The sequence below is a fragment of the Macrosteles quadrilineatus genome, unplaced genomic scaffold, assembly GCF_028750875.1.
Source record: "Macrosteles quadrilineatus isolate MER2022 unplaced genomic scaffold, UCM_ALF_1.0 Scaffold_1__1_contigs__length_201487025, whole genome shotgun sequence".
NCBI lineage: Eukaryota > Metazoa > Arthropoda > Insecta > Hemiptera > Cicadellidae > Macrosteles > Macrosteles quadrilineatus.
Window position 1 is genome coordinate 121,748,025 of NW_026542594.1, and position 12,102 is coordinate 121,760,126.

General features: G+C 36.5%; 1 protein-coding gene across 1 annotated transcript in view; it reads left to right on the forward strand.

Moving 5' to 3' along the window:
* The window catches only part of LOC128984075 (transcription elongation regulator 1), a 176,631-nt gene that overhangs the window by 35,004 nt on the left and 129,525 nt on the right, over positions 1–12,102 (forward strand). The window contains exon 6 of the mRNA XM_054403360.1: positions 3,283–3,450. Within this exon, the coding sequence (XP_054259335.1) occupies positions 3,283–3,450 (168 nt within the window). The remainder of the gene's footprint in view (positions 1–3,282; positions 3,451–12,102) is intronic.

Below are 12,102 nucleotides of genomic sequence, written 5' to 3' on the forward strand. Positions count from 1 at the left end.
TGATTTTGTCAGTCATAGAGCCTTCGCCGTAAACAGTGTTTGTGAGTCGAAAAATCGACACAAAACACTACACAAAGTGTGTTATGTGTCGATTTTACGACACATAACACTCGGAGGGTTAAATATGAATACTCATAAGGTTAACATGGGAAACTCTAGAGCCACTGGGGCGGAGCCCGAAAGGATTTTTGAGATAAAAATATGCCTATATGTTAATCGGGAATGTGAGCTATCATCATGCCAAATTTGAGCCCAATCCATCCAGTAATTAATGTGTGATTGAACTTCAAACACACAAACACACAAACTTTCACATTTATAATATTAGTAAGATAAGATGTGAAAGTTTGTGTGTTTGTTTGTTTGTTTGTTTGTGTGTTTGAAGTTCAATCACGCATAAACCACTGGACGGATTGGGCTGAAATATGGCATGATGATAGCTTACATTCCCGATTAACATATAGGCATATTCTTATCTCAAAAATCCTTCCGGGCTCCGCCCCAGTGGCTCTGTAATTCCCCATGTTAACCTTATGAGTATTCATATTTAAAGGGAATTAAAGAATTTAGTCAGCTGTTTCAACCAAAAAAATTGGTTCTATGATATGGAAAAGCATTAAAAAGTTATAAGATTTACCAACAGGGTGCAGCATTATTTTTTTTGCATTTATGAAAACAGCTAATTTGAACTAAGCAGCAACAAAAAACTGTGATTCACAATGAAAACTGTCAAAGTAGGATTGTTTACAGTTATGTTTATGTTTTTCATTTCATGAATAATTTGTGATATTTTGCGAATTGTTGATAATTTATTTTTCTCTATTGTTTGGGTGAAGTGGTAGAACATTATGGCTATGGCAGATGTGTGGCCTAAAAACAAGTTTCATGCAGTTAGAACTGCCAACAAAAATCTAATTACGTAGAAAAACGAAACTGAAAGTCACATTTTTTTAACATTAGTCTTATGGGTTGCTAAGTAACCATGTTGGTTGAATTAAATAACAAGGAAAAGGTAAACAAAAGACTTGAAGTTGTAGCACGTGTTCATAATAAACCAACTACCCACAGTATACTAGCAAATTACAAATACAGTACAAAAGGAAAAACATCACTTGTAAATAATTGAGCAAAGATTATACCAAAGATTGATTATACTTAAGATTACTCGAGACATTGTAGTCAAGGGTAGCAGTGCGAAGTCTAGGATCTGTTTATGACGAATACATTAAGGTATCTGCAATCCTAAAATGCTATGGGAAGGGAAGGAAACAGGTCCGTGACGTAGGAAGTAGTGAAGGAAGTAGTAAAGGCAATCATAAAATGCTATGGGAATAGAGGGAAACAGGTCCGTGACGTAGGAAGTGATGAAGGAAGTAGTAAATGCGAGCAGTCCGGAGTGTGGGGACTGTTTATGACGATAAGATTAGGGTATCTGCAATCCTAAAATGCTATGGGAAGGGAGGGAAACAGGTCCGTGACGTAGGAAGTGGTGAAGGAAGTAGTCAAGGCGAGCTGTCCGGAGTGTGGGAACTGTTTATGACGATTAGATAAGGGTATGGGCTATCCTAAAATGCTATGGGAAGGGAGGGAAACAGGTCCGCGACGTAGGAAGTGGTGACGGAAGTAGTCAAGGCGAGTTGTCCGGAGTGTGGGAACTGTTTATGACAATTAGATTAAGGTATCTGCAATCTTTAAATGCAATGGGAAGGGAGGGAAACATGTTTGCGACATAGGAAGTGGTGAAGGAAGTAGTAAAGGTGATTAGTATGGAGTGTGGGAACTGTTTATGACGATTAGTTTAACGTATCTGCAATTCTGAAATGCTATGGGAAGGGAGAAAAACAGGTCCGCTACGTTGGAAGTGGTGAAGGAAGTAGTCAAGGCGAGCTGTCCGGAGTGTGGGAACTGTTAATAACAATTAGATTAAGGTATCTACAATCTTAAAGTGCTATGGGAATGGAGGGAAACAGGTCCATGACGTAGGAAATGGTGTAGGACGTTGTAAAGGCGAGCCGTGTGGAGTTTGGGAACAGATTTATGTATCTCCGATACTAAGACTGCTTTCAGAGTGAACTAATGATTTTCTCCGAGCAAAGCTCGGTCCCCAGGTACTACAATAGAATACTGTAAATTTAAAAAAGCAAATTTTATCAAACTGTGTCCTCCCTTATTGCAAATGCAAAGCTTGAGTATAACTGCAATAAGCATTTTATACTTATATTCCAACCCCGTACGAAGGACGGGTACTCTGCTAGTATAATCATACAGGGTGTTTTTTTAAAAACTTGCATCTTTATTTATGTAAAAACCGCAATAGATAGAAATATGCAGTTTGCAGAAATCTTCTATTGACGTAGGGGGACCAATTGTTTTGAATTCAACGTTACATTCACATTCCCCCCCTTTCCCCCCCTGCCCCCAACTTAATTTTTTTAAATAGCAAGGTACCCCTTGTGACATATCAAATTAAAGAGCATGAAAAAAGAAAATGTTTGATGAAAAAAAATTGAAAATCGGTTCATAAATTTGTGAGATATTCCCCCCCTTACCCCCCCGGAACTTAATTTTTTTTAATAGCAAAGTACCCCTTGTGACATATCAAATGAAAGAGCATAAAAAAAGAAAAATTTTGGTGAAATTTATTTTTCATTTGATATGTCACAAGGGCGGGTACCTTGCTATTAAAAAAACAAGTTATGGGTAGGGGAAAAGGGGGGTGATTATCTCATAAATTCATGAGCCGATTTTAATTTTTTTTTCACCAAAAATTTTCTTTTTTCATGCTCTTTCATTTGATATGTCACAAGGGGTACTTTGCTATTAAAAAAAAATAAGTTCCGGGGGGGTGAGGGGGGAATATCTCACAAATTTATGAACCGATTTTAAATTTTTTTTCATCAAACATTTTCTTTTTTTATGCTCTTTTATTTGATATGTCACAAGGGGTACCTTGCTATTTAAAAAAATAAGTTGGGGGCAGGGGGGGAAAGGGGGGGAATGTGAATGTAACATTGAATTCAAAACAATTGGTCCCCTTACGTCAATAGATGATTCCCGCAAACTGCATATTTCTATCTATTGCGGTTTTTACATAAATAAAGATGCAAGTTTTTAAAAAAACACCCTGTATATAACACTAGTGATTTCTTGTTGCATAGTTAAATCTAAAGCTTTACTTTGTCTTGATCTGATCAGTAGTCCTAACGTATGATTTTTGCTCAACAAAACTAATGTCTTGAATGACAAATTTGTACTATTCCATTTTTGTATTACAAATTGCAGGTAGTACAAGTGTAACAAGTTCATCAACTTCAGTAACCAGTACAGCTGCTAGTGCAACAACAGTATCCTCATCAATGCCTGCGTCTGCAGCCCCAGTCATGGGACCCATGATGGGTGGCCCACCACCATTAGGCGGACCAATGGGAATGGGCATGATGGGTATGGGAGGTAGGGATAAAGTTTTTATGCTCTTGATCATTTGATTAGGTACTCATATGTGTAACTTAATATATTTACAACGTTTTTAAAACAAAATTTAATTTAACAATGTGTTGTAAAATGTAATTTTTATTAGCTAACAGTAAAATATACCATAACTTTTTAAATATAGGAGGTAATGTTAAATTAATGAAAGAAAAAAATACCCCTGCCACAGAAAACCTGTTGATTTGGCAGATTTCCTTTTGCTTGATTGGATTCTTACAAGCGACGTGTCGATCCTCGATACCACAGATACTTGACCATTGGTATCAGTGTCGATTCTGATACCGATACCCTGTTATAAATAAGCATTTTTCACATAAAACTCAACTTTTGTTAATACAATACTTCACAATAGGGATGGCCGAGATTGAATTTTTGGTTCGGGACGAGACGGGAATTTTTTCTGTGCATTAAAAGAAATCGTGAGTATTGCAGTTCCCAAACAAGAAAAACAAAATCAATTTTTACCATTTGTGGTACTGATCTATAAAACTAAAAAGTGGGTAAAAATTAACACAGGTATAGAAACTTGTGACTCGCAGTCACGGTGTGATCATCTAAATGACTCAGCGGTCACGGCCTGATCGTCGAAATAACTCCGCTGTCACGGCGTGATCGTCGAAATAACTCCGCGGTCACGGCGTGATCGTCGAAATAACTCCGCGGTCACGGCGTGATCGTCGGTATGACTTGCAGTCATGACGGGATCGTTGGTATGCCTCTGCGGTCACAGCGCGATCGTCAGTATGACTCCGCGGTCACGGCATGATCGTCAGTATGGCTCACAGTCATGGCGTGATGGTCGGTATGACTCGGCGTGATCGTTGGTATGACTCTGTGGACACGACGCGATCGTCAGTCACGGTCACGGCATGATCGTCAGTATGACTTCGCGGACATGGCGCGAATGTCGTGACTCCGCGGTCACGACATGATCGTTGGTATGATTCGCGGTCTCAGCATGATTGTCGGTATGACTCCGCGGTCTTGGCGCAATATTCGAAAAGACTTTGCCTCCTGCGTTCGCGGAACTATCGTGAACATCTATTGCTATAGCGGCGTCATTGTCACTCGCTAAGTGGCAAAATCGCCATTGATCGGATCAAATCCCGTCCCAAAAAATTCCTGAATCAATTGTAATCCTGTCCCGATAATCGGGAATATTTTCCCCCCGAAAATTTCCTGAAATTTCATAACCAATCCATCCCTACTTCACACTTAAGAAACTCATACAACTAGGGGTCTCAATCCCGAGATCCCGGTCAGTTTTTGATACCTAGAAATCCCGGGATTGGCGTCTTTTGATCCCGGGATTAATGGGATTGCAAAACCTATGTTTATATTAATCTTTTTGTGGATTTGAAGATTTTTACTTACGAAAATAAATAAAAATACGTCCAATAGCACTTGAAACACATATACTATTTAGGCCTACTTAAATGACGATAAATTTATTTTTATGAAATATGGTATTAGCCTAAGTTGTGATCTATTTTGATTGGACAATTTAATTAACATTAAACTCAATAGGCGAACGTAGTGTAAAATATATTATGTTTTAAGTGTATTTGACATTGTTTGATTTATTTTATTTTCTGTAGATGTTATTACTTATTAGGCCTACATTAGTTAGAAATTAATTAAAGTACAAGTCATTTTGAGTTTTCCTTTTGACATTAAACGCAAACAACGCAATTGATGTGGCAAACATAACATGGCAATCAGTAATTGAAGTATTATTTTCCTAATAATATTGAAGGCCTACAAATTAACCTATAAACACACCATTATTATTTTATTATTAAGATTGATTAAATTTTTAGGGTGTATAAGTTTTTTTTCGTATTTGGTTTTTAGTGTGGTAATTAAAGTTCTTTATAATAATAAAATATGTTCTTCGTACACATGTTACAAGCAGATAGTTTGTTGTTTGTCCCTTAAATTGTTTTATTAGAGCCCTATTACACTTGGTCACCAGGCGACGTCACCGGTGACCTGACTGGTTGGTGGGCACTGGTTCTTACGGCGCCTATTACACTATGATCACCGGTTGCGTCACCAGCCTTTGGTGACTGACCGGTGATTCTGCCCCGTGACCAGACGAGTAACCACTGGTTACCAAGATTTTTCGCTGGGTATGAATTAAATGGCACATATTACACACAGCCACCACTGTATTTTTGTGTTCTGCAAGTTCAGATTGTTGAGTGAACGTAATGTCGGAAAAATATGAAGAAATGCTACTTCTTGCTCTTTTGTTGAGGAAAAGGAGGAGACGAGCAAGGAAAATGCACGTGAACCCCCAAGGGAAATGTAGTGGTATCTTTTTCACCACTACATTTTACACTAGACTGGCTTCCTTTCACTGAGTCGTCTTTCCTTTCCCTGCATCTTTTTCCCGTTTATTCACTAATGTTTGTTCACTGGACATTTTTTAAACTGAAGAGGTAAGACGCGGATAACAGAGCACTTTGTCCTTCAACAAGCGCTGAATGTATGTAGACACTGGATTTGAGGAACTTTGGGGGTAGGTCTCACTCCTGGTGACTTCTGGTGTTGAGACTGGCTGCCCGTACAGTAACCGGCGACGTCGTGTAATAGGGCCCTTACTGTCAGTCAACATAAAAATTTCACGCTGCAACTGGTGATTCTTCCCATATTATTTTTTATCTTTATATTTTGATTTATTTAGTATCCATCTATATAAATAAAATTAGAGTTTTGTCTGTACATTGCTTAGAATAATGAACTTTTTGGTTATTTTTACATTTCATAGGTCAGAGAAACCGAATCAAACCTTATCTCAATTTCTGTCTGTCTGTCTGTCTGTCTGTCTGTCTGTCTATCTGTCATTCTCTTGGTAACGCTAAAATACGCACTTTATTACAACTACTCCTCAATAACTATAGCACTGTCCCGCCTGAAACTTATTTTCCAAATACTATACATATATGAGATGGTTTTAGACGTATTTCATCGAATATGAGACAGTTAGATATTTAACAGTAAACCCTTGAAAATCAAGTTTTTGTCGATTTTTGACGTGGAATTTCTGGAAGCCCATGTTAACCTTATGAGAAATGAAATTATTGAATCTTAACAGCTGTTTCAATTAAACAAGTTGGTTCTGTTCTGTGATGTTCAATAGCATTAAAGTTACAAGGATTACCAACAGGGTGCAGCACTAGCACTATTATTTCTTTTACATTTATGACAACAGCTAATTTGCAACCTGGAGGCGAGTGAGCGTAGCGAACGAGCTAACCTGAAGGCAAGTGAGCGTAGCGAACGAGCTAACCTGAAGGAAAGTGAGCGCAGCGAACGAGCTCCAACATACAGGTGAGTGAGCGTAGCGAACGAACTTCAACCAGGACGTGATTGAGCCATGCAAACGAGATCAGATAGTAAAAATAAAAGTAAGCCTACCGTTATAGGATCGACCGGCAGACACAGAGGTAATTTAACCTTTTATTGATTGTCATACCGATCCGGAACAACAAAAAACAACATAAAATGAAGCTATGTATAATAGTTTGGCCAGCATATCTTAAAATATGCAAACCAACTGCTGTTCGTTATATAAGAAGGTTTCAACTGAATATTATAAGATCCCCGTGCGTAGAACGGGTACACAGCTAGTATTAGCATATTATTCTTAGTAGTCAAATTTCTAGCTGTGTATCTTGGCAAAGTGTTCAGTAAAGCAGCATGACGGAAGCAGGCTACGTCCGAGTACGGTTGCTTGTGTTTTTTATGTATTTATCAAATTCTAAAGTGACACATCAACATTTATACATTGTAAATAAGAAAGATAGGTGATGGAAGTTCCGTGTGGTAACATTACTTTACTTAGAAAACGACAAAATAACACTGGTAACACTGGTATAAAACTGGTAAGGTTAGTTTAAAACATTAGAGGACTCAACAAGGGGACTTCACGCTCATTGAAAATGGCTGAAAAGTTAAAATCATAAAATAATATAATCCCGGGATCAGATGAGACAAATCCAAAAATCCTGGGATTGGATTGAAGGCCCGGGATTGAGACCCCTACATACAACATAAACCATTTTTCATTAGTAAACTTACCAATAATAAATTGAGCTGTACCTTTCTTTGAATTAATTCAATAACAACAACGCCCGCACGTTCAAAAATTACCGCTATTGCCACAAACACCCAAGACGACGACGACAACTTTTCTGTCACTGCGGAAGACGATGATGACCTCTACGAGGCCGTGGGAATTATTAGTAGCCTACTATAAAATAAATAAATTTGCCAAGTTTGATCAACATATTTCCATAAACAAGCAAACTACAACATTTTACAATATTCTCCATAAGAATGAATGACATGGGAATTTTAAATTTGCAATTTTTTGAATTTTCTCCGTAACCAATAATTTGTACAAAAACACTTTGGAATACTAAATTGTTTGTTTTTTTAAGCTCTTTAAAATGGTCTAGATATAAATTGGAAAATGTTGTGTTTTGAGGGTCAAAAATGAGAAAAACAATTTTTTACCCCATAAAACCCCCCGTAAACCCCTGTTCCAATGATCTGATCATACTGGTTGAGGTTCGCAAACTCATTCAAGTTTATGTTGCCTTACACCTTCAAACCAAATTTCATCAAAATCGGAGAAAAATTACTCAAGTTATCGCGTTCATGGACGATATACATATATAAACATTTGAATGAATAGTGTTTTTGGCCTCTAGGGACATCAAATTAAAAAAGTATATCTGTCCCGGCTCCAGGTCTTACCGTGCCATCTATGGTAATACAGTAGAGTCCCGCAAACTCGGCACTCGATAACCTGGCAGTCTGGATAACTCGGCCATCAACTGGCTCAGAAAATTTGTGATTTTTTTAGTCTGAGTTAAACATGGACTCAAGTCAAATCATTTGCAGCTCGTACCAAGGATTTGTTGTACTATATCTGATAACTTAATACTAACTTGTATTATAAATATAAATGAAAGAGGGAGGTAATAAGCTTAAAAATTGTATGATTCTTATTTTTAACCCTAGTTCCCGATAACCCGGCATTTCACAAACTCGGCACCTTTCCAGTCCACATTACGCCGAGTTTGCAGGACTCTACTGTAGCTACACTTCCCTATAGGGGCATTCGCCAAAATGGGAAAACCCAATTGATACTTTATAATACCCCGTTTGAATAATCCGGTCATGCTGGTTTGTAAACTCTTTTGAATGAACATAGGTTTACTTTCGAGGGGGACAGTGTTGGACTTTGCCCTCAAGTGCTAGACATCACTCAAGTGTACCATGGAGTGAATCATCTGTTCCTTACTTCTCTGTGTTAGTACCAAATTTCATCATAGCCTAGTCAGATTTTTTTATTCAAGTCATCACGCTTTTGGACATACACATACATTTATATTTTTATAAAACACATCGTAACAACTAGGGTTTTTAGCTTCTTGGTACATCTACACTAAAAAATAAATCAGTCTCAGATGTAGGCCTTATCATGAAACTTAGTGTAATAGCATATTCCACATAGGAGAAATTTGCTAAAAGAATGTTATAGGCTATACTGAATATGTTAAATTCGTTCAATAGCCTAGATAGATGAAAAAAACTTTCCTAACAATAGGTTTATACAATACTAGCTGTACCCGCGGGCTTTGCCCCGTTTAACTTCATAAGTATTCGCATGGCTCAATCACGTCCTACTGGGGCGAAGCTCGAATGTCCTATCATAATAAAAATTACTTAGTTTTCCTATTTAATGCCCAAAGAATCGGTGTATCGAATTTCAGCCTCCTAGGTAAATGGGAAGTGGGAGAATTAGTGATGATGAGTGAGTGAGAGTGAGTGTGTCAGTGAGGGCTTTGCTTTTTATAAGTATACATAGCACATTCAACCAGCTGTTAGTTAAAACAAATTATATTGGACTAAAACAAATCGATGATTACAAAGAATACTTTAAAAAATAATTTGAACATCCTACTACTGTATTTTACTATGCATATTTAATTAATCTGCCATCCTCGTACCGAAGAATTAAATGTATCAATGGTCAGCATTACACATAGTATAAATAAGCCAACCATAAGTATTTATTTGAATTTTCTTCCAAATGCTGAATTTGTGTCACAAATGCTGAATGTTACAGCTGTTGTGTTAAGCAAATTATATTGTACTAAAAGCTAGCTAGAAGCATTGACTTATTGGAGAAGGTTAGCATCGGCTGCTAGACGTTTTAAAAACTAAAACTTAATTTATAAAAAACTGGGACACTAATTTTAAATTATGGCTTTGAAATTCCCTAGTTCTCAAAATTGTCTTTCTTTCAACACAAAACTAATGAAAATCCATCGTCTGGTTGATTCAGAATCGTGAAAAACCCCCATTTACGTTTTAATAGTATATATGATAGTTTGGACAGGTTTCAACCCTTCCGAGGCGTAATACATTTACACAGTTTATATGTAGACTACATTATAACTCATAAAATAGTTCTACAATTCAATGGATCTCCTTTTACAAACGTATATAATAACCAGACATTTTCAGATCGTCCTTGCGGGTATTTTATGCCACAAATTTTGACGAAAGGCTATACCTATTTACAGTGTTGGCCAAACAGTTGGCCAGAAGCATTAATAGATAAGCTATGTACCAAATATGATAATTTTAGCTCTATTCTAATTATGACAAAACACGAAGTAACTAAAAGCGAGTTTTGTTGGTGTAGTAAGCGTTGCAGGAGGTCTACTTTACACTGAATCGACGTTCACTTTTATTGCTTTTGATCTTCCGGCACTGTTGACTCAGCGAAACTGAACTTGTATTTTACCGTATTTCGTTATATTAAAACTGCTGTTGCATTAGGTCAAATTCCCAATAAGTCAATTGCTTTAACATAGACCACGTTTTTAGCTCGGGCTGTATTATTTGACTTACTGGGACTTTTGATCTACAGACACTGCAAACATTGTAGTTTTTGACCTAGCGGCACAGGTATAAATTATTTGATCTTCCGGGACTGTTGACTTCCAGCAACATTCCCTTTAAATTACATATTTTAATGGATTTTAGGGTATGGTAAAATAGAGAAATTAGAATCTAGGTTTTTTTATTTAGTGAAAAATTGCAACATACCACAATATGTCTAAAACTAAAAATACTAACGTAATGTTTTTGGTATTGTAAGTACGATAGTGGAAATAGACTTTACATATTTCCTTTGTTAATTTGATAATCTATATTATTAACAATCTCATGGTGTCTGTATATATGTGTGTTATTCAATATAGTAAACACTATTAGGGCCGGTTGCTGAGCTCCAGATCTATAAGTCCTGGACTTAATGAGTCCAGGACTCAAATAAGCTCTCGGATCTAAATCGTCTTGCTGAGACGGGGATCTATCTCTGAAACTCCAGGATCTATAAGTCCTGGACCTATTTGAGTCCAGAACTTAAAGCAATAAAGATTGAGGGAATTGTAGAGTATTTGGCGTTGTGATGTTGGCAATGGGTGACAGCCGAGCCGGGCTGTCTGCTCCGCGCTTCGTAAACAATAGACATCACCCCACGATACAAACTCGCGATTGGCTAATGCTAGAATTTCAAAGTGACACTTTCTTCAAAACTACTTATATCGTGCGTTTTTGGTCACTTTTGACAGTTAGACCTATCAGCTGAAAGTGACAGAGAGAGTGACAACAACCGAATCATAATATATATTTTTTTCAATTAAATTGAGTGGCAAACTTATTATTTTAATTTTTTTTTATATAGGGTCGTAATATTTGTAACAAAAATATTATAGTTAGAGGTAATGGCTGAGAAAAGCGTTATAATAAGGTTGAAATAAAAAATCAATGCAAATCCAGTTAAATGCGATTTGGAGTACCACAAAGGTCAATACTAAGCTCATGTTCATTCATAATATAAATTAATGTTTTTAGATAAATTATGTTATTAGATCAATTATTATTTTTATAAATTATTATTTAGATAAATTATATATATTAGATAACCAAAATCGAAAAGAGCAGTTTTATAATGTGTTGATTATTCTAATTTCACAATTTCTGGGTAGGTGCAAACTCACGAAAGACTCAATTTACTGGAAACTATTTAAATGTCAAAACTTGTAGAGCCGAAATATTATAGCTTTTGTACAGGAAATACAAATGATATGGTCCATGTTATTTTTTCAACATAAAATTCAGCATGAACAAAAAAATGGCCCTAAACAAACACAATATATAAACTAAAACTAAAAATACCAGGTCTGGGACCTGTTTCATAACAAAATACAAACTAATAATATTAGTCTTGTTATTTGTAAAACTGAAATTTTGTTTTATAACAGGAAAATACTAACTTACAAGCTACACAAATTACAAAATAAAGTAATATTGTATGCTTGTACGTCGCCTGGCCCAAACATTTTCAAATTTGTAAAATGTTTGAAATCAGTTCAAATAGACACGTATCCACTCATGAATAGGACCAACCCTAACACCTACTTGAAAAAAGTAATCTAAAGGCAAAGTGGCTAACAGAAAAACCTTTACAGTTAGGAGAGGGTAAAATTGCGCTATGGACTTTGTAAAATGTGTGTGGTATAG